The 24,270-nt window shown below is 31.2% G+C and overlaps 2 protein-coding genes across 2 annotated transcripts in view; one reads left to right on the top strand and one right to left on the bottom strand.

The window, feature by feature from the left end:
• LOC145260581 (DNA replication complex GINS protein PSF1-like) overlaps positions 1-14,212 on the bottom strand; it is a 29,423-nt gene extending 15,211 nt beyond the window's left edge. Inside the window, exons 1-5 of the mRNA XM_080118858.1 lie at positions 14,042-14,212; positions 11,619-11,683; positions 8,837-8,932; positions 6,216-6,306; positions 3,796-3,909 (exon numbers count right to left, since the gene is read on the bottom strand). Of these exons, the coding sequence (XP_079974984.1) occupies positions 3,796-3,909; positions 6,216-6,306; positions 8,837-8,932; positions 11,619-11,683; positions 14,042-14,116 (441 nt within the window). The 5' untranslated portion in view covers positions 14,117-14,212. The remainder of the gene's footprint in view (positions 1-3,795; positions 3,910-6,215; positions 6,307-8,836; positions 8,933-11,618; positions 11,684-14,041) is intronic.
• Positions 14,213-14,376: 164 nt separating this feature from the next.
• LOC145260580 (ribosomal RNA processing protein 36 homolog) overlaps positions 14,377-24,270 on the top strand; it is a 35,296-nt gene continuing 25,402 nt past the window's right edge. Inside the window, exons 1-2 of the mRNA XM_080118857.1 lie at positions 14,377-14,442; positions 23,004-23,019. Of these exons, the coding sequence (XP_079974983.1) occupies positions 14,419-14,442; positions 23,004-23,019 (40 nt within the window). The 5' untranslated portion in view covers positions 14,377-14,418. The remainder of the gene's footprint in view (positions 14,443-23,003; positions 23,020-24,270) is intronic.

Below are 24,270 nucleotides of genomic sequence, written 5' to 3'. Positions count from 1 at the left end.
ATGTTTTTTTCAGGTTACGATGTGAAATACAATGTTTTTCCGGACCCTGGTTACAGTATTTGCCCCACCTTACAGTGTTATTTATAATGTTATTTGATTATATACATGTGTATTATATACTGTACTGTATTTTGTTACTAATTTGAAATATGTACTGTATAAAATTTTGCTTAGGCCCTACCACACGGCAATTTCACCTTACGATCCCAACCTCAGAACAAATTAATGCTGTATCCCGACGTTCTACTGTAACTCTGTATTTGTCCATTACAAGGTTACTTTGCTTTATTTAGAAGAGAAAAAAGGACAAGTAAGAAGAGATGTTGCGAGTTTGTCTCCACTGTATCGTTATTTTCATGGAAAGTGTGCGACTGAGCTTCAGTCTATGGCCACCCCCTTACCAAACTGTCACAAGAAACACTCGTCTAGCTGAAAACACTATCAATAATTCCCCCCACTCTTTATCTGTGTCTAAACCAAAACATAGATTCCATGAGCAAAGCTTCTTTCTTAGAATTGCACACCTGTGGAATTGTCTTCCGTTTTTCTGCTTTCCGGCTGACTACAATATGGTTGTCTTCAAGTCTAACGTAAACAAGTTCTTGATGAGCCATTCCATATAAGTTAACAAATTTAACAAATTGATTACTATATTGTCCAATTTCTACTGTACACTCTTTAACCCTTATCCTCGAGTGGCCTCTTGGCCTTGATAATGTGGTGATGCCTGTGTAAAAAAAAAGAAAAAAAAAAAGTACAAATACTGACATTTTTTTGTTATACAACTTGGATATAAGCATATGACTATAAGACAATGTATATCTCTCATATGTAAAGTGTTTAGGCAGCTGTTGACAACTTGACAAAACACAGGCATTGCATCATCTGCAGCATTCATGCCCAACATGTACTTTTGTCTGTGAAATGTGGTTGATGATGAAACATCAGATCAACACATTGGATGGAGAAAAATTGCTTCCATGAGAAGGTATGTTGCATAACATCTCAACTGGTATGGCAATCTGGCATTAGTTATATGCACTAGAGTGTGTTCCCCATTAATATCAATAGTCCAAATTCATGTGGTATGCCGTTTAAGACATGGAGGTAATCAACTGATAATGACATGATCCTGGCAAGTGGTAGAAGTAAAATGGCAGCAGACAGAAGAAGTTAGAAGTTAGAGAACACTTAATCTAAGCATGAGATGAAAATGAAATAACATAATGCCAATATTAATACATAATTCACTAAAGTTAAAACTCACTGTACACGTCCCAATATTACATTCAGTTTTATACAGTACCTGATAAATGTCCTTTAAAGGACATTAAATCTGGTGTAAGATTGGGATATGTAGGTGATTTATATCTGTTTTGCTATACATTTAAAAATTTATAACATTGGTTACTTTTGGAAATAACATTTAAATAAATACAAAAACCAAATCATAGCAGAGGCAACCTCTAACAATCATTGGGATTTGGATTTATTACTAGCAGGCAATCTGGTGTTGCCCAGTCGTAAAATACGCTTAAATATATTTTAATTTATGCAGATTTCATATTTATTATCATAGATCACATTTTCTATTGCTTAATGCATTGTACCTAATATATAATCGTGCATTGTATATAAATTGTGATTTCAAAAGTTTAAAAAACGTATGACTTGGGTGCCATCAACTAGAATTGAAACCAAAACATTTAGCTTTCCAGCATTATTCGTTACCATCTGAGCAAAGTCCACATGCATATCAAAACTTTAAAAATTAACATATGCATATTTACACATGCATAGAAGATACACATCTGGTCAATTTACGCGTGTCGAGTTCCAATTTTTGAAAAATTTTGACTCTTTAGCAACTATTTTTTTGGATAAAAACCAAATCAAATTTGTTCCACAGGTACAAATCCTCTATATATATCAAGTTTCAAATCTGTAGACCAGAAAATTGACAGAGTAGTTTGGCAGAAACCATTTCAAACACAGACAAGGTTACTTATTTCATTCTATTTTAAATAAGTTTCTTTGTTTTAAATTATTCATTTTTTAAACATTACTTTCATATTTCAACATTCTTAATAGTTTTCTCCAAATTGTTTATATATTCATGTCTGCATTTTGTCACAAATTTTTGTTTCTTGCTTAATAATTTTATTTCATTTAAGTTTATAATCAGATATTTTTACTATTTCTACTAGTTACATGAAAAGTATCAGCATTTTTATTTTTGTGCTCATATATATTTAGATCATATGTTTTCGTAAAAATATATTTAGATATGTTTTCGTAAAAATATATTTAGATCATATGTTTTCGTAAAAATATATTTAGATCATATGTTTTCGTAAAAATATATTTAGATCATATGTTTTCGTAAAAATATATTTAGATCATATGTTTTCGTAAAAATATATTTAGATCATGTTTTCGTAAAAATATATTTAGATCATATGTTTTCGTAAAAATATATTTAGATATGTTTTCGTAAAAATATATTTAGATATGTTTTCGTAAAAATATATTTAGATATGTTTTCGTAAAAATATATTTAGATCATATGTTTTCGTAAAAATATATTTAGATCATATGTTTTCGTAAAAATATATTTAGATCATATGTTTTCGTAAAAATATATTTAGATCATATGTTTTCGTAAAAATATATTTAGATCATATGTTTTCGTAAAAATATATTTAGATCATATGTTTTCGTAAAAATATATTTAGATATGTTTTCGTAAAAATATATTTAGATCATATGTTTTCGTAAAAATATATTTAGATCATATGTTTTCGTAAAAATATATTTAGATCATATGTTTTCGTAAAAATATATTTAGATCATATGTTTTCGTAAAAATATATTTAGATCATATGTTTTCGTAAAAATATATTTAGATCATATGTTTTCGTAAAAATATATTTAGATATGTTTTCGTAAAAATATATTTAGATATGTTTTCGTAAAAATATATTTAGATATGTTTTCGTAAAAATATATTTAGATCATATGTTTTCGTAAAAATATATTTAGATATGTTTTCGTAAAAATATATTTAGATCATATGTTTTCGTAAAAATATATTTAGATCATATGTTTTCGTAAAAATATATTTAGATCATATGTTTTCGTAAAAATATATTTAGATATGTTTTCGTAAAAATATATTTAGATCATATGTTTTCGTAAAAATATATTTAGATCATATGTTTTCGTAAAAATATATTTAGATCATATGTTTTCGTAAAAATATATTTAGATCATATGTTTTCGTAAAAATATATTTAGATCATATGTTTTCGTAAAAATATATTTAGATCATATGTTTTCGTAAAAATATATTTAGATCATATGTTTTCGTAAAAATATATTTAGATCATATGTTTTCGTAAAAATATATTTAGATCATATGTTTTCGTAAAAATATATTTAGATCATATGTTTTCGTAAAAATATATTTAGATCATATGTTTTCGTAAAAATATATTTAGATCATATGTTTTCGTAAAAATATATTTAGATCATATGTTTTCGTAAAAATATATTTAGATCATATGTTTTCGTAAAAATATATTTAGATCATATGTTTTCGTAAAAATATATTTAGATCATATGTTTTCGTAAAAATATATTTAGATCATATGTTTTCGTAAAAATATATTTAGATCATATGTTTTCGTAAAAATTTTTGATAAGACAAAAAATCTCATTCACAGAAGGTGTAAATCTAAAATTTCATGTTTTCCATGAGACATGTTAACGCTAATTATAGAAAAGAAACTTTACCTCGATGTACAAAGATTTTGGAGGGTGCATGTCCTGTGTAAGATCAAGACCACCATCACCAATGTTTCGCATATAAACCGCGAGCATTTTGTTGTATCGATTGAACCAGCCAATCTGTAAAGAAGAGCAAAAAAAAAAGAAAATTTTCACAAAGAATAAAAAAAGAACAATCAAAAACAAAAAATCCTTACATTCTGTGCTAATTCTCCTAAAAATAAAAAAGAGATTCTACCATTTTTTGGTTATTATCTGTAAACAATCTGAAAAAGTTAGTGGTAGAAAGAAAAAAAAATTAGACTTTAAAGTTGGAGATCACTTTTGCATATAAATATAAATAATCACCTACTTTTATGGAAATGATCACCCACTTCTGAACCAGATACTGTTTTAAAGGATAATTCTTAAAAATCGCTATTTGTTCTATTTAAAAGTGGGTGATCATTAGAGTATAGTGACTGGAAGTGGGTGATCATTTAACACTAAATTTATATGCATCAATGATTTTCGATTCTAAATTTTTTTGTTTCATTTCTTTTTACTGCCTTTTTCAGGGTGTTTATATATAATTGCCTAAAAATAGCAGAATCTTATTTTGTTCGTTCTTGTCCAAAAGTCCCCCTATATTAAAAAACAAAAATAAAGAAAAATCTTTATGATGAAACAAAAATATCATATTCCAAAAATTACATAAATCAATTAAGTAGTTTTATTTTTTAGTAAGAAAATGAAATTTTATGAGTATCCAAAGAGTGACTACCTTGATTACAATTTCGAAAGATAAGATAATTCAACAATAATTTATACTTACTAGATTTATGTTTTAATGCCTAAAGATAAAATTTGATCAATTTACATAATTTTTACAATATATTTCTGTTTCATCACAGACACGTACACCATACAGATTTTTCTTTATTTTTGCTTTTTAATATTGGCAAAATTCTAGACAAGAACCAATTTTTTTCTTGATGAATTGGAGCAGGGTGCAGGGCTACAGTTTTATTGTGAATGCAATACTAAGTTTCAAACAGATGTTACATAAAGTGATGTTAATTCTATTAAAAGTTATGCTTCATGTGTATGAGCAGTACTTAAAATTAAAAAAGGTTAAATTCGAGAAATTTGGCTGAAAAATGTTGAGTTGTTCTAATATGGGTGATCGATTTATTGGAATGTTGCATTAGAAACTGCCTGCGACATGTTACATATATATATATGTTATATATATGTTATATATATATGTTACATATATGTTATATATATATGTTATATATATATGTTACATATTTATATGTTGCATTAGAAACTACCTGCGACATGTTAAATATATATATGTAACATATGTTAATATATATATGTTACATATTTATATGTTGCATTAGAAACTGCCTGCGACATGTTACATATATATATATGTTATATATATGTTATATATATATGTTACATATATGTTATATATATATGTTATATATATATGTTACATATTTATATGTTGCATTAGAAACTACCTGCGACATGTTAAATATATATATGTAACATATGTTAATATATATATGTTACATATTTATATGTTGCATTAGAAACTGCCTTCGACATGTTACATATATATATGTTATATATATATGTTACATATATATATATATATATATATATATGTTGCATTATATATATGTTATATATATATATGTTACATATTTATATGTTGCATTAGAAACTGCCTTCGACATGTTACATATATATATGTTATATATATATGTTACATATATATATATATATGTTGCATTATATATATGTTATATATATATATGTTACATATATATGTTACATATATATATATATATGTTGCATTATATATATGTTATATATATATATGTTACATATATATATATATATATATATATGTTGCATTATATATATGTTATATATATATATGTTACATATATATATATATATATATATATGTTGCATTATATATATGTTATATATATATATGTTACATATTTATATGTTGCATTAGAAACTACCTGCCACATGTTACTTCCAACATTACTTCAAATAACTTGTTGGAATGGCTGTGACAACACTTTGGTAATCATCCCATCAGAAGAAAGTATGATTCTAAATGGGCTCAACACATTCGGTACATATCATTTAACGATGACAAAAACAAAACAGACTGTCAGACATCCATAACAGAAACTTGGTGGACATGTCAAACATATACTGATGTTTATTTGTACCAAAAATGACATTGAATTGCAGAATTTTATAATTCCATGTATGGTATGTTGCTTTTGAATGGAGAATAACTGTTGCCATATTGAAAACTGTGGGAAGAACTTAAAAGAACTTAATTATTCCTTAACTAGAAGCACAATTAAATGATGAAGTTGTTTTTAGAAAGTATAAATTATACTAACTTCTTGTTCGCACATGTTATAACGTATATCCATGGGTAGAACACTGCCAAACTCCCATCTCATTTCCTGGATGATTTCTAAACGTTTATACCTATATTTATATATATATAAAAAATAAAAAGCAAAAAATATATATATCATTAAATACTGTTTTTAAAAAATATCAAAACTCATCATGAAAGTTTAAAAGATATTCAAGTAGGAGCGTTTCACATCATGATGCAGCATTTTTTTTTTAAATTTGTTGCAGACATAATTCCATAAAAATTTGTTACAGACATGACTAATTCCATAAAAATTTGTTGCAGACATGATTAATCTCATAAAAATTTGTTACAGACATGACTAATTCCATAAAAATTTGTTGCAGACATGATTAATCTCATAAAAATTTGTTACAGACATGATTAATTCCATAAAAATTTGTTGCAGACATGATTAATCTCATAAAAATTTGTTACAGACATGACTAATTCCATAAAAATTTGTTGCAGACATGATTAATCTCATAAAAATTTGTTGCAGACATGATTAATTCCATAAAAATTTGTTACAGACATGATTAATTCCATAAAAATTTGTTGCAGACATGACTAATTCCATAAAAATTTGTTGCAGACATGACTAATTCCATAAAAATTTGTTGCAGACATGATTAATTCCATAAAAATTTGTCCAAGGAAAGACGGACAATGAAAAGTTACTCATGAGAAAACACCAGAGCAAATCTTTTGTCAAATTGAGACATTTTTTAAAAAATGCTCATGTTTAAAAAGAACATGAAAGATGGTTAAGATAATCTACATGGTGAGTCAGAAATTGGACAGAATTTGTAAGATTTGGTGGCAGCAAGATGATGCATCTCCTTGTCACACCACTGTTACATACAATCGGTTTTGTTTTTATGAAAAAGTTATGAATATAATGTTTTATTTTTAATTAATGTTTCAAAAAGAAAACCGTGAAAAGCTAGTTATTGTATGAAAGTAATACAATAGATTCCAACAGGATTTGAACTCGGTCTGCCAATTCTACAAAAGTCAAGTAAATCCAATTTTCAATAAATATACAAAAAAATGATTTGCTGATTAGGATTTGACAAGAGATTTGATTCAAATGGACAACATTTTCTTACGTTTCTGAATTTTTGAGATGAGGATTGGTTATTCGTATTCGGTTATTCATCGGACTACTGTTCTCATCTTGAGTGTGGGAAAAATCAATTGTAAAAGTAATATTCTTCTGAAGGTTGAAGGTTCAATCCTAAGTGTGGGCGACCGAAAAAAATACATTTGCAAATTACTTAGGACCTGTATCCATTCATGGCTTATAGAACAAGGGCACACTACTCCCGTGAAGTAAATAAAGGGTTCCGCTTGAAATCCCATCCAAATTCCCAAGTTCGACAAAATACACTTGAAGAAGGTCGGAGGTTATATCAACCGAAACATTATGAAAATGACATTCAAGATGAGAAAAGTAGTTCGATTAATAATAATACAAATTTTCTTACAGTTTGTTTTGCATTAATTTAGAACTGATTACTTCAATGTCACAAAAAAAAAAAGTTCATTTCTGCCTTGCTTGTTCACTAAGTTTCAGTTACAATTTCTAATTGAACAGTGATAAAATGAAAACTGTTCAACATTTATAACTTTGGTGACTGTCTCATCAATAGATGTGATCCTAAATGAGCTTCATATTCGTTGAAATATAACCAGATCCATGCGGTTATCTCAAAGATAACATCTATCAAAACAATACTCAAATTATTCCTGAGCAGAAAATGGGTTATTACAGTCAAAATCAAGGCAAAATGACTGTCCAATGATATCCATAGGAAGCACTTTAGTGATAGTCTCATCAGTTAGAAGCATGATCCTGAATAGGTTCACATTCACTGGAACTTCACAGCTAAAGAACTGGGGGTGGGGGAGAGCATCTCAAAGATAACATCTATCAAAACAATACTCAAATTATTCCTGAACTGAAAATGGTCAAGACAGTGCCAAGAGTTATTGACTATTTTGCATCTCGTAATATCCTGGTATGCTTATCATTAAATAGTGATAAAACAAAGATTGTGGGATATTCATGGCTAAAACTAGGTGGACAAGTCAAGACTGAAGTTTATTTGTACAAAATATAGTTGGATTACAGAAATAATTGCAAATTTTATTAATGATGCAATGAGTGGCGTTTGTTTTTAGTGTGGGTGTGGCATCTTGCGAAAGGGAGGGATAATTTTATACAACTTAAAATAAATTTTTCAAAACAAAAGAAACATACCATCAATATGGTGTTGACTATATCCAGCTCGAGCTAATCAGACACAAACTCAACATTTATTGCTAACATACTGTAATTCCTTCAAACATTCTGATATGAATTATCTAGTTTGAAATTAACACACTTACAAGTATGTAAGAAATTTACACACTTACAAGTATGTAAGAAATTAACACACTTACAAGTATGTAAGAAATTAACACACAAGTATGTAAGAAATTAACACACAAGTATGTAAGAAATTAACACACAAGTATGTAAGAAATTAACACACTTACAAGTATGTAAGAAATTAACACACTTACAAGTATGTAAGAAATTAACACACTTACAAGTATGTAAGAAGGCATCGTTTGTTCCTTTCGAGGGCTGCATGTCGTACCTGAACACCAGAAAACAGACCAGTTTCACCTGCTACTGTGTCGCTCCTTTTGAAAAATAAAATATGAAATTTGTTAACATGTAAACAATTCTTTCAAAAACTGTGGAAATTAATTATAATTAGTAGCGTAACGGTTAAAGAGTGTTAATTAATAATCAGTTTTATGTGATAGTCTTGTGCAGGTTGCAGGTTCAATCCTTACTACAAGTGATAATAACTAAGAATAACATAATAAAATTAACAATTTTACCCAGTCATGACTGATGGAATGAGAACAATCTTACTCCCATGAAGTAGGATTGTTTTCATGCAAAAAGTAAAGAGTTCAGTTTGAAATTCTATATATGCTACCAGATTCGACAAAAAAATCCCCAAGTTCAAAAGATCTGGAGAAGATCAGTCGAAACGTTATATTGGTCAAAACGTTATAAAAATACGAATCAAGAATAGACTAGTAATCCAAATAATCCAAGCAATAAAATTACTTGGAAAACACATGAAGACGATGATAAAACAATGTCATCATCTTCATGTGTTGAATATCTTTTAGAGATTGACTCCCAAAATCTTAATCTCTCTTTTCCCTCAAGTTGATCCTTATTACTTCTGCCTATATTTCTATATTTTCCTTGAAATGTTTGTTGTAAAGATTAAAACTTGCTCTTGCTCATTTCAATGTTGACAACAGACTACCGCGCTTAGTCAATCTTCTTTCAGGATACTATGAAGTCAAATGAAGGAACTAACTCTACTGAGCCAGGGTGAATCCTATTCCAAATCCAAGTAAACACCTACTCAAAATCAATGTCATCTGGGACTCAATTTTTACAACTTAGTCTAATCAGCTTAAAACCAGGCCCTGATTCTTTGCTCTGTCATCATTACTATTTTGAAATGATCATTGAAATTAATTGATTCAAACTTTTAGAGATATTGATTGCAAATTTATGATTGGAACAAAAGAGTTTTTTAGCACAAGGAGCAACAATCAATGGAAAAGTTGTTTTTCTTCTGTTTATTTGAATTTTAACAGCTTAACATTGATATTGTTGAATTTTAACATTGATTGTTTATTTGACATTGATTGTTTATTTGAATGTTAACAGCTTAACATTGATATTGTTGAATTTTAACATTGATTGTTTATTTGACATTGTTTATTTGAATGTTAACAGCTTAACATCGATATTGTTGAATTTTGACATTGATTGTTTATTTGAATTTAAACATTGATCGTTTATTTGAATTTTAACAGCTAAACATTGATATTGTTGATCACATGTTTTTTAGAACAGATTAGAAATACACTCATGTTGATATGATCTATTAGTGCAAAGGGTTATTGTTATTAGTTCTTTCAAGTATTATTGTTGTATATATGCGAGTTTATTATAAGTTTTATTAAACAAATAAAGAAAATAAAAAGGAGACACACTCTAGTTTAACATATATATATATATATGTAGATAATATTGTCACCTTCTCTACATGTTTTCCTGATAATGACCTTATCAACTATCCTTACTTGATCTTTTTCTCATTTTTGTTCCTGAATCTTGTTGTTGATGTTGAGATTGATTTCTGGTCTTTTGCATAAACTTTGAGGTTATGGTATTGGTGGTAAAGTTACTGACATAATTAGGTCTTTTCTTTCTGATCAAAGATTGCTAATAACTCTGAAGGGTGTCTCTTCATTCTCTTTTCTCAGCAAAGTTGATGTTCCTCAGGGTTCTGTTCTAAACCGAACTCTGTTTCTTCTCTGTATCAATAATCTTCCAGAGAATATTGTTCATAAAATTAACAAAATATTATTAAAATATTATTAAAATATATTAAAATATACATTATTAAAATATTATTAAAATATACATTATTAAAATATTATTAAAATATACTGATAACATTCTCTATTCCCGTGTTGCTTCTTGCTTATCTCCGTTAATCTTGTTAAAACTCAGCATGTGTCTTTCAATTGTAGGCGTGTCCCTTTTCTTCCTGAGATTCTCATGGATGCCTCTGCTCTTGAGGAAAAATTGATTCTGAAACTTCTTGCTTTTTCTTTTGCATCAAATCTTTCTTAGAGTCCATATATTAGATCCAGCGCTTTTTCTGTTCTTGTAAAATTGGTTCACCATAGCGTTCTAAACACTTTTGCACACCTCAGGCTATTCTCTATCTCTACAAATCTACAATCAGACCATGTATGGAGTTTTGTTATCATATTTTGGGCTGGTGAATTTCTGTCTCATCTGAGAGTTCTTAAGAAAGTGCAGAAACATATGTGCAGTTTAATTGGCCCCACTCTTCTTCTCTGCAACCTTTCTCTTACAGATGTGATGTTGCTAGTCTCAGTCTTTTCTATAAATACTATTATGGTATGTGTTTTTCTGAATTGTGTGATCCATTCCCTGCTCCTTTTGTTCCAGCTTGTTTGAATCATTGGTCTAGTGGTCTCCATCAATTCGCTGTTTTTATACCTCATTGTAATACAGCTTCTTATTCCAGTAGTTTCTTTTCAAGAACCGCAGGATTGCGAAATTCTCTTCCTGCTGTGTTTCCTCTATTTTTAACCTTTTAGCCTTGGTCTTTTCAAAACTAAGGTCAATGGGCATCTCTTTTCTTTGGTATAATTATCTTTTGTTCTTATACGCTGCTTATAAGTGGCTTCACGCCTTGTCTGGAGCGATTTCACAAGTAAAATTGTACATAGGCAAAATTTGTGTGCAACTTACACATCTTTCTGGTTCTGTGCATACAATGACTTCACCTCATCCAACACTTGTCGGATGCAATCTTCCTAAAAAAGAAAAAAATTAATTTCAGAGACAAATATATTTTTCTGTAATTTTTTGATTTTACATAAGTAAAGAAGTTGACCAATAAAAAAGAAAATATTTACAAAAATTATAAAAAATTTTATTAAAAGTTTTAGTGCTTGTCCAAAATTGTTCTCATATTAAAAAACAAAATTTTTTTATTATATACGTATCTGTGACAGAACGAAAAGATCATTAAAAAAATCATGTAAATTGATCAAATAGTTTTATTTTAATATATATAGAAAATCATTTTTGTAACAATTTTAATTGATTAATGGTAAATCGAAGCCATTACAATGATTTTGATTTCACGAGTTCAAATTGAGTTATTTCCCTTTGGCAAAGTGAGACACTCCATTCTTGCTTCCTCATAAAATTTGATTTTTTTAGTGAAAAAAAAAAAAACCAACTTAATTTATATGATTTTTGGAATATGATATTTTCGTTTCAGGGGTATGTACATCATACCGGTTTTTTATCTAGTTTTTTTGTTTTTTAATATGGGGGAGAATTCTGGACATGAACCAATTTTTTATATTAATAAAATTGCGTAATCACTTTTCGTGTGCACATTTCTCAAAACTACACAAGTTATAATTATTTTTATATATATACTAGCTGGAAGACTTGACATTACTTGGGATTGAATGAGGATCAGTAGTGTATCAGAATTTTTGTAGGAATTTTTGACACCCCTAACACGAAACTGCGAATAAAATATAAAAATCTCGTAATTTCTCTGTTAAAAGTGGGTTGTTTATTTTCTTTATGGATTATACTTCCAAAATAAACTATTACAGTTGTTTTAAAAGTAATAGAAATATATTTTTTTTTTTTTTTAACAGTAATGAATTTTACGAACTCTATATTTTTCAATTTTTAAACTTTAAAAATCTATCAAAATTTTTCTATTGATTCTATTTTTACGATATTTTCAGGGTCAATGTGAAATTTTATAAGTAAATAATTAATTTACTCACAAATTGAAGAGAAAAGGTCAATAAATAATACATTCAAATTTAAAACAAAACAAAAAACATAGTGTTTTTTAGAATTTTACCCGTAAAGTTTGAAGTTTAAAATCTTTTTTTTTAAACCACGTTATTTGTTTTTTCTTTTTTTTTTTTTTAATGGAACCTCGGTCCTTGCTCCTTTAATTGAAAAAAAAATTAGGGCTTGAATTACATTTTTCGAGGAGTTATAAGCTTGGAAAGACATGGGGTCGAATAATTCACGCCTCCCATTTTGAAATGTCTATTAAAAAGTAAATAATTTATGTACCAAAGTCTTATATATCACAAATTGAAGAGAAAAGGTCAATAAATAATATATTCAAATTTAAAACAAAAAAAGTACTGTTCTTTAGAAATTTACCTAAAACTTCAAAAAAAAAAACAAAAAAACACGTTGTTTTTTTTTTTAATGAAACCTTGGTCCTTGCTCCTTTAATTGAAAAAAAAAAAAATTAGGGCTTGAATTACATTTTTCGAGGAGTTATAAGCTTGGAAAGATGGGGTGGAATTATTCACTATTTTCACGAAATTTCTTACACACCTAACTAGGTGTGTCAGAATTTTTTGGGAATTTTTGACACCCTTAACACAAAACTGCGAATAGAATATACAAAACTCGTAATTTCTGTTTTTAAAGTGGTTTGTTTAATTTTTGTATGGAATATACTTCCGAAATAAACTATTAAACTTTTTGAAAACTAATAGAAATATTAGTTTTTATTTAAAAAAAAAAAAAAAAGTGTTTACACTGCGCGCGCTCATGCAGTCATTTTTTCTATGTAATGAAATGAATTGAATTTTATGAGTTAATTTTTTTTCAATTTAAAAAGCTATCAAAATTATGTGAGAGCACAGACAGGAAAAGGGATAACAATATGATAGTGAAAAAGTACATGACACTAGGTCCTAGTGCACCGCACCGCACCAGCGTATTATAAACACCCCAACCTCCCCATGTTAAGAACGGCTTTCGGAATAAACACCTATCCCCAACCTCCCATGCTAAGAACAGCTTTCTAGGTTGGAGGGTGTTTATTCCGAAAGCCGTTCTTAACATGGGGAGGTTGGAGTGCTTATAACACGCTTGGGGACGTCGTAAAAATTGACTAAGAAATAAACTTTTCATTATTTTCTATAAACTTTAAAAACGAAGAAATTACAATATGGTGATCTGAAATAGAATATTTTCTGATTGAACAATAATTTAATTAAATTGAAATTTAGGTAAATTTTACTTTTTTGTTTTGGAATTTCAGAGAATTAGTGTTAAAACGAAAACTCCTAACTTTATTTTACAAATATTCACAGTATTTTATTACTTACATTATAGGGTGAAAGGCTACCTGCATTACCTCTGTTAAGTTCTTTAATCAAATCGAAAGCTTTTGTAGACAACATTTCTCCTTTTTCTTTTGAAATTTATTTACTTCCTACTTAATCAAAACATTGCCTCTCCCGCGAAAACTGATTCCATTGAAAAGGAATACAACCGCTTATGTAAATAACGGAAAAAATAATACTTTTAAAATATATTTAGTACAAAAGAAAAAAATAATATTTATATGATTATGGTTCCAGACATTTCATTTAATCATAATCATTAATTCAAACAATCCAATAAAAAAAAAAAAGAATAAACGTTTCCATTTGTATTTGTCTATACCGCAAGGAATTTTAAAGGGAGATAATTCAAATCCCACATGTTTATGTCGAATGTAAATATGGTAAGTCACTTTTACTTTTATCTTATTTATTGTCATCTAGTATTATAATAATTATACTCTATCACATAGTTAATATATTAGATATTGGTGTATATTAGCACCCTTCAACCTCCTCTCTTAATAAATTAAATTCTACTCTTTTAGACCATTATGTGAAAATATCTGACTCTGATCTAAGAAAATTTCCAACAGTAATAGGTTTTGTGAGTATCTTATTTAAAAATGCATCCCGTGGTGAGGCCCGAACTTGGGAGCTTTGAGGATTGTGGATATAGCTCTTCGTTACCATTACTCCCAGATTTACTCTCTTCACGGACGTACAAAGTACATCAAATCTGTTGCCAGGCCGCTGGAAAATGGTCGGATCCTTCTATCGATCCAGTAGATATCTCACTGCCGATGCAATTCTCTATCTATATAAGAGCCAGGTACGTCCAAGGATGGAATACTGTTGCTACATTTGGGCAGGAGTTGCTAGAAAGGACTTGTCCTGCCTTGATAGAGTTCAAAATAGACTTCGTAGCGTCGTAGATGTCCTTTTCTCTTCGCTGCAACCTCTATCTCACAGAGGAGATGTTGCGAGTTTGTCTCTGCTTTATCATTATTTTCATGGAAAGTGTTCGACTGAGCTTCAATCTATGGTATCCCCTCGCCAAACTTTCACAAGAAACACTCGTCTAGCTGAAAACATTATCAATCATTCCCCCCACTATTTATCTGTGCCTAAACCTAAACGTACATTCCATGAACAAAGCTTCTTCCTTTGCACGCCTGTAGAATTGTCTTCCGTTTTCCTGCTTTCCAGATGACTACAGTATGGTTGTCTTCAAGTCCAACGTAAACAAGTTCTTGATGAGCCGTTCCAGCACTTGTTAACAAATTTACCGAATTTCCATTACTAACGATTACTATATTGTCCAATTGACTACTGTACTGTACACTCTTAACCCTTATCCTCGAGTGGTCTCTGGGCCTTGATAAGTGGTTATGCCTATGTAAAAAAAAAAAGTATGATTTAATCTCTCTATCGGTTAAATAGAAACTAGCGTTTTGTAAACGTTGTTTGTTTCCAAATATATGTCGTCTGCAAAAAAAAGTGTATGAAAAAACATGAACGCTTATTATTCGCTAATACCAACTTTTTTTATGGATCAATTAATGTTTTTTTTTTTTGTTTTTGGGGTTTTTTTTTCTGTGTACAGTTGCCTATTTTATTTTCAAATATTTTACAGTTTCTTACATAAAACTAACGTAAGCTGATCAACCACTTTATAACCACCCCCCCTTTTTTTGTGTATACAATTATCGATGATGTCGCTAGAGAATTCATACGGTTTCAAATGACCGATCAACGTGCAAAACTGAATGATCAACTTGCAAATGTCTTTTTCACGAACCAAGGATGGCAACCCAGATGTTTTTTTTCTAGACGATAACTCGATCGATCGAAAATGATGACGTTTATTTTGGAAGCAAGAGAAACATACCGAAAAATCAAGAAGGATAGCATTTAAAGAAAAAGAAAGGGACACCATCCGATTTATACTGAAATTGAACTTAAGTGGGGTACTTGTGCAGTTGTGCACTATTTGGACGGATTCACTTTTTTGGTTTTCAGTTTGGAAATGGGAAAAGTGCTGCATAGCAGAGGCAGACAAATGCAATTTCAAAACCGAAAATGTTTGTTTTTTGTTTTGTCTTGTTTTTAGACAGTTTTGTTTTTATTAAATAAACATAAGAAACTTATAAAGCAAAATAGAATTGTTTGTTTTTTTAATAAAATAGGCATTTTTTTTTTTTTTTTTTAACAAAACATGAACATAAAGTTTATGTAACACATTTCTGGAATTAAAACTCAGTTTTGTATTATAAATTTCTTGTATTTATTTTAATTTCATAAATGTGTTACTGTTACATGTTTTATTATAAATTTTAAAAAAATGTCTATTTTGTTAAAAAAAAAAAACTATTTTGTGTTATAAGTTTATATTTATTTTAAAAAACTTTCTCGACAAAAAAAAAAAAGTATTAATAAGAAAAACAAGCATTTATTTTCTATTCAGTCCTGAAATTGCATTTATCTGTCCCTGCTATTCACTCTTCTCATGTGTAAACTGAAAAAAAAAAAAAAGTGAATCCGTCTGAGTAGTGCACAAGTGCTCTTTATTCAATATTTATTAAAAAAAAAAAAAATTATTCCAAAAGAATAGTTTTTGAACAACCCTATTAGGGTTTTTGTGTTTTTAGGAAACTTTTGGGGAGAGACAGTTTCAGGGTGACATTTTTAGAAAAACAATTTAAGACAAAACTAGAGAGTGAAAGAAATGTTATGTGATAAACAAAAACATAAGTTTACAAAAGAAATATTTAATATTTAAATTTGGAAGTTTACATAAATAAGAAAATCTAGAATGTTCTTACATATTTTGTGAATTCTTGCAGAACAAGGGCTTCTTGTTCACAGTGAATGAATGCTCCTTGACAAAGAAGATTCATTAGTATCAAGGAAACACAAATTGGTAATTTAAGGGCTGTGAATCATACACAAGTCTGAAAAATCAAAACTTCTTTCACTCAATTAAAAAATTTACATTTGTTTAAAAGTTATTAGTAAAAGACAATGTTCATTTGTTTTCATTGTAGGAAGTTTAGTGAGAAATGCTGGGAGTATTAAAATGAATAAGTTTATGCATTTGTGTTTGATCAAAGAATGGCAATGAAAGAATTAATGAATTGTGTGTGCATTTGTGTCGGAGTTCGCTTATGACTTTGTGTGTGAGTTGAGAAATGTATTATTAGCTTTCCCAAGTCCCAACGGAAAGGTAAGGAAAGCTGGCAAATATTAGCTCTCATTGTGGATTTGGATACGTGTTTATCAAAGGAAAAATTTATCCTTTTATGATAAGTTCAAAGAAATGTATTTGATTGGCTCCAAATAATTTGCACAGAAACGATTTTAAACGGTTTAATTTTTGGCTCTGAATTTTTGCAACTATAAGTTGTGTTGTTTCCGCATTAAAGTAAATAAACATTTATCTGTGCCCAAAACCAAAACGTAGATTCCATGAACAAAGCTTCTTTCTTAGAACTGCACGCCTGTGGAACTCTCTTCTGTTTTCCTGCTTTCCAACTGACTACAATATGGTTGTCTTCAAGTCCAACGTGAACAAGTTCTTAATATGCCATGCCTTTAAGTAATCCAATTTACCAAATTTCCACTACTAACGATTACTACGACAATATTTTCCCATTGACCACTGTCCGCTTATTAACCCTTATCTTCGAGTGGCCTTGATAAATGGTGACTCCTTTGTAAAAAAAAAAAGTTTCATGATTTTCTTTACATATTTTTCCAAATGAAAACTTACAAAATCAATCAATGTCGATCATAATTTTTTTAAAACTTACATCATCAACCAATTTGGTGTGTAAAAAATTATTGTTGGTTATGATGTAATTGTATATGTTCTTATTTCTGTGTTTTCCCATAAGAGCAGAGTGAACGAGATGGGTTTTTAATATGGGAAAATCCAGCTCCCCAAAAGGGCTACTCTAGAATAGGATAAAAGTTTCAGACAAAAGATAAAAGAAATGAAGATTAGAAAAGATACTACATTTTAAATTATTTATTTTGGGGGAAAAAATATGAAAATATAAGCATTTTCTTATAATTGAATAAGAAGTGTCACCATCTTCCACAAAAAACACTAATATCTTCATTAAAATATAAATCAACTTTATTCAAAGTGAACACTAAAATATTAAGAGAGTTGGTTTTTTTTTTTTTTTTTTTTTTTTACACAGTGATCACCACTTATCAAGGCCCGGAAGCCACTCAGGGATAAGGGTTATTGCAAGTACATCACGTTAGTGAGATTTTATGAAGTGTTTAATTAGGGGGACGGTTCATTAGGAATTTGTTAACATTAGACTTGAAGAAATCCAAGTTGTAGTCCGGAGGGAAGCAGGCAGACGGAACAGAGTTCCACAGGCGTGCAGTTCTAAGAAAGAAGCTTTGCTCATGAAATCCGCGTTTTGATTTAGGCACAGATATAGAGTGGGGGAAATTTTTCACAGTGGATTCAGCTAGACGGGTGATTTTCGTGAAAGTTTGGCGAGGGGGGACCAGGGATTGGAGTTCAGACGAGCACCTGCCATGAAAATAACGATAAAACAAGGATAGGCTCGCAACGTCTCTTCTGTGGGAGAGGGGTTGCAGGGTAGAGAAAAGGGCATCCCCCACTAAACCACGAAGTCTATTTTGTACTCTGTCAAGGCATGATAGGCTGTTTTTGGCAGCTCCTGCCCAGATATGGCAACAGTATTCCATCCTTGGACGTACTTGGCTTTTATATAGATAGAGAATTGAATCAGTAGTGAGATATCTTCTGGAGCGGTAGAAGGATCCCACCATCTTTCCTGCGACCTTGGCAACAGACTTGATGTACGTGTTCCATTTCAGATCAGGAGTAAAGGTCAAACCCAGAAGCTTGTCAAAACACGGGGCCTCACCCAGACGAGAGCCATCCATCACAATTGATGCCAGCTGGGGATCAGAGCGTTGATGATGTAAGGATAGGAGTTTGGTTTTAGATGCATTAAAGGTAACTAGCCACATCTTCCCCCACTGAACCACGCGCTCGAGATCAGAGGAGAGAGAATCCGAGAGAACTTCGTCATTTACAGCCTTTGATGTGTTGCCGTAGATGGTCGTGTCATCAGCATAGATGTCAACGAATGATTTAAGTATGTGTTTAGGGAGGTCATTGATGTAGATCAGGAAGAGAGTTGGGCCGAGGATTGACCCCTGAGGGACTCCAGCATTTATATTGCAGGCCTCCGATTTTTGTCCATCTACCACTACTCTTATGAGCCTATCAGAGAGAAATGATTTAATGATTGAGAAAACATTTCCTGTTATACCGTAGCTGGAAATCTTGTGAAGTAGACCCTTATGCCATACTTTGTCAAAGGCCTTTGATATGTCAAGAGCAATTGCCCTAGAAAGGAAGCCTTTGTCAAGAGATTCACTAATCCTGTGGGATATAACCGTCAGCACATCTGCGGTAGATCTTGCAGAGCGGAAACCATATTGTTTGTCACTAAGAAGGTTGTTTCTGCTGAGGTGGTTGACTATTTCTCTATTTAATATTGATTCCAGTAACTTACTCATAACACAGAGAAGACTTATTGGTCTGTATTGAGAGGGAGATGACTTATCACCTGAATTCTTAAATACAGGGCAAACTGATGAGGTCTTCCAGGGGGTCGGAAAGCACTTCTCCTTAAGGCAGCGCTTAAATAGTTTCGTAAGTATGGGAGCAAGTTCTGGTTGAAGCTTTTTTAACACTATAATTGGGATGCCATCAGGGCCAGTTGCTTTACTGGAATCTAGGTTTTTTATTAGCTTGGCGACCTCATGCACGGATATTTGTATATTACCTAGCTTGTTCTGTGTTATAGGAGGAAATATGGGGAGTTGATGGCCTTCGTCGCATAGGGTAGAATTAGCTGCAAAGTTCTTTGCAAATAGTTTGGCCTTGTCTGACGCTGACGAGATAACCTCTGGTCCATTGATAATGGTTGGGATAGAACGCACACTTCTGTTCAGGATCCTATTTGTTATTTGCCAAAACTGGTGGGAACCAAGCCGCTGATCAGCTACCTTGGATTTAACAGACTGGGCATATAGCTCTCTTGCATTTTTTATTACTCTTGGTTGCTGGCAGTCCTGAAAGCAGCTTTAGTCTCAGTGCATCTATTACGTTGGTAGTTATGGAAAAAGTGATTTCTGTGCGCGATAGCAGCAGCACATTCTGGGGAGAACCATGGCTGGCTGTTAGGTTTTTGTTGGAATTTTTTTGATGGTATGAATTGGTCTATGCCTACAATTAACCATTCGGTCAGATCTGATACTATACTTCCTTTTTAAACATGGAGTGCAGAGGTAAATCAGATATGAATGTACGGAAGCTATCCCAGTCAGCCATAGAGTATCTGTATACAGTACGGTGGAGGGGTACGTCTGATGGCTTCTTACATTTTGTTTTTATCTTAACTGATACGACGGAGTGGTCGGAGGATCCTAAAGGAGAATGAACGGTACATGAACATAGCTCAGGGGAAGTTGAAAGAAAAAGGTCTAAGAGGCTTGCATATTGATTGGGTGTATCGGGCACACGGGTGGGTTCGCGAACAATCTGAGTGAGGTCATAAGCAATGGCAAAATCATGACAAAACCTCCCCTCATCATCTGTCTTATTTGAATGGGTCAGCCATTCCACGTTATGGACGTTGAAGTCACCACAGATGTGGATGTTAGCCGAGGGATGTGAAGACAGTATGTGGTCTATTTTCTCAGATATGCTCTTAAAGATAGTAACTCCGCTGTTGTGGGGCCTATAGAGGGCAAATATAAATGCAGTGGTGTTAGCAAGTGCAACCCTGAAGCACATATAGGGTAAATTAGGATCTTCTCTAGAGATATCCCTGCCACATGGGAAGCCATCCTTAATGTAGGCACATATTCCATGCCCATGGCGATCTTGGGAGTCAGATTTAGCTGTTAAATTGGAGTATCCATTAATTATGAACTCATATAGGGAAGTGGTCGGCCCTATTCCAGTTTCACATAGAAATAATATGTCCGGTTTCGTCTCCTGTAATTGGGTTTCAACCTCTGGAAGGTTGGAACGTAGACCCCTGATATTGGAGAAGGAGACCTGGTAGTAGGGATCTACGCTGGAAGATGGGGTTCTAGGTTTAATCGAGTTTTTATTCTGGAGATATTTCATGTTGAGGTTTGGGGATTTGTGGAATAGGTCGGCATACTTGGTTAGAGCAGTACAGAGAGGGAAAGTAAGAGAGAAAAAGACAGGAAATTTTTTTTTTTATTTGTAGCACACGAAAAGGTAAAGCCGTAACAGTTACCCACTAGTATGGCATCGAGAGGCCCCACCAGAGACTACTGCATGGTCCAGATCCACTCACCAAATGGCAATACAGCAGTCCCAGTACTTTGCGCCTGCTGATAGCACAGCCTCCTTAGTGGTTAATCCAAGGTTCGGGTCCCTGACTATCAGGCGGATAACATCAGCCCAGACAAAACGTTTACCTCCAGCACCCTTACTAGTGACATGGCAACAAGGACAGACAAAGACAGAAAAATATCCGACATCTCAGACTACTGGTCACCAAGTAGTACCGACCTTTAAGCAGCTTTTTCTTCACCCTTTGTCAGAAACATCACTCATTGAATGAGGACTGAATGGCAAAATAGGAGAAGCGAGAGTTACTGGAGCTGCCGATAACACATCCACTGTATTATCTACTCTCCATAACAACAGGTTTTGTTGATAGCAGAATGTTGGTATCCTGGAGTTCCATCTTATTTGGACACTTCTGACGAAAAATATGAACAGAAGTGTTCTCTCACCTATGCAGTTACGTAAGTTGATGTTACATGATGGAGGAGCCCTATATCAGTGAAGAGTAAGTGAGCAAGGGTTGCATACCTCATAATGACCCAAATCGGCAAAATATAATCATTCGCAGGGATGAATTAAAGATGACATGTCAGGTTAAAATAGAAATAGCAATTGGTATTGCTAATAAAAAGCAATAGGTCAAAGGAGACAAACATAACAGGATATGAGAAAAAAGGGAGATAATGATGTCATGTTTTATTGAGCTGAGAAAAGGGAAGTTTTATTCGTTTAGTAACATTGATGATGACAAAACGGCAAGGTCAGTAATGAAAAGAAAAAGAAGCCGAACAAAGATAATCTATATTTTTTATTCATAACAGACATTTAAGATTGTTGCTGACTATCTAATAAACGGAAAAAACTAAAGGAAGAATGAAACACAAAAGTTGTGTAAAATAAAAGTGATGATAAAAACTCACGTATAACAAACTTTATTTGATTTATTTAATGGCAACATTAAATTGACATCACCATACATGCTCCAAACTGAATCACAGTTGAACATAATGCAGAATATTGTGTGTACAAAATAGATCTGCTGTGTCACTGCTACAGTTTTGTTTGTGTTGTTTTCAAGGTGGAAGTCTGATAGGGATTTACAGGTCAAACTAAAAGAAAATTCATAGACGATAATTCCAGAATACTGACAAAACAAATCTTAAATAAAAAAAACAAACATTTGTTTTTCTCTAAAATTTTAAATGTTTTTTACACAATAACGAATTTATCACCCTTATTCTCTGTGTTAAATGGGAGATGGGGGCATGAGCCCCAAGTTGGGAAATTTATCTCAATTTCAATTTTTTAGGGCCACTCATATCGCTACTTCAACTTTAGTGGATGAACAAAGGCCAAGGTCTACAAACCTTTAACAAATGGACGTTAAATGAACAGCACCTTCAACATACACTGATTATCACAACATTATTATTTGATTGTTTTTTATTTGTTTTTTTGTAAACTGTAAATAAATTGTAATTATAATTTCATTTTTATTTTTTCTATTTTCACTTAACTAAATTATAATGTATATTAATATTTTTTCTTTTCTCTTTTCTTTTTCCTTGATTGTAGGAGGAAATTCACAAAGGTAAATAAAACTTTTTTTTTATATTTTTTGTAAAGAAATAGTTTCAATACTTATTCCGTTAATCCCAGAAATAACGAAAGCAGTTTACGACTTGAAAGCTGTGAAAAAAAATGTAAAAAGGCAGACAATAAACGTGTAAAAAATTTTGCTTCTCAAAAATAAAGTTAAAAAATACTTCCTAAAAAATTATAAAAAACAAGATGAGTTTCAAATTGTAAATTACTAACTGGGACTGGCTATACTTAGGATTAATTGGGTAATCTTCTGTATGACAATTGAGCCCAAGAAGGTTTTTTTTTATTTTGAATGTTTTTCCTGTAGTTAAATCAGTGTGATTCCATTTTGCATAATCATGCTGCATATTATTTTGATGGTGACTCTTGTCATTTGTCTCTCATTTGTCTCATTCAGTGCTGATTATTTTTTAATGTACTAATCAATCATCATTCATTAAGGTCAAAAGCCACTTGAGGATAAGAGTTAATGAGATTTTCAATTGGATTGCAAATGAATTTTGAATATTTAAGAAGACGGCTCAAAAAGTATTTGTTGGCATTAGACTTGAGAACAACCATGTGGCAGTCAGTAACAAAGCAGTATTGTGATATTTTGTTTTAAAAATTACTTGAATTACTTACCATAAACTCTCATCAGCATGTTTAATATTGGGTCTCTTGTGCAGATGGGAAGTTTCGTTTGGGTTTTATATAAACAGCATGGCCTCTTTTCAGTTTTGAGAGACAAAGAATCTCCCCTCTATGGCTGTGTGCCTAATTGTGAAGCAAATGTTGCACAATTCTCAACCACACCTCTTCTGAATCAGCACTGCTTGATTCCAATAGCAAGCAGAAGTTTAGGATTACTAGAAACAATGGAGAGCACATACAGCACCTAGTATACCCAAATGGTTACCCATGTTCAAAATCAATTAATTTTGGTGATCAAAAAAGAACAGGTGTGTTAATATGATTCATGTGCATGTATGTTTTAGGTATACAGAGTAGCATTACAAACGTGTGCTGTATTTTTGTGGACATCGGCAAGATTACATACTTAATGTGCTTCAACAAGTCATATCTTTTTTATTTGTGGGTCAATTTTTTTTTTTTTTACATTGATGGAGAGAGAATAAAATAAGCATTCTCTAATATTTTTATGCTCCAAGTTAAAAATGAAAAAAAACCCTAAAAAAATGACGACAGGAAAAAGGGAAACTATTTTTTCAATGTTTGCATTTTATACGTTACGTTT

Source organism: Euprymna scolopes, chromosome 36 (genome assembly GCF_053919585.1).
Source record: "Euprymna scolopes isolate OS-2025 chromosome 36, ASM5391958v1, whole genome shotgun sequence".
Lineage (NCBI taxonomy): Eukaryota > Metazoa > Mollusca > Cephalopoda > Sepiida > Sepiolidae > Euprymna > Euprymna scolopes.
This window is presented reverse-complemented; position numbering and strand designations above follow the sequence as displayed.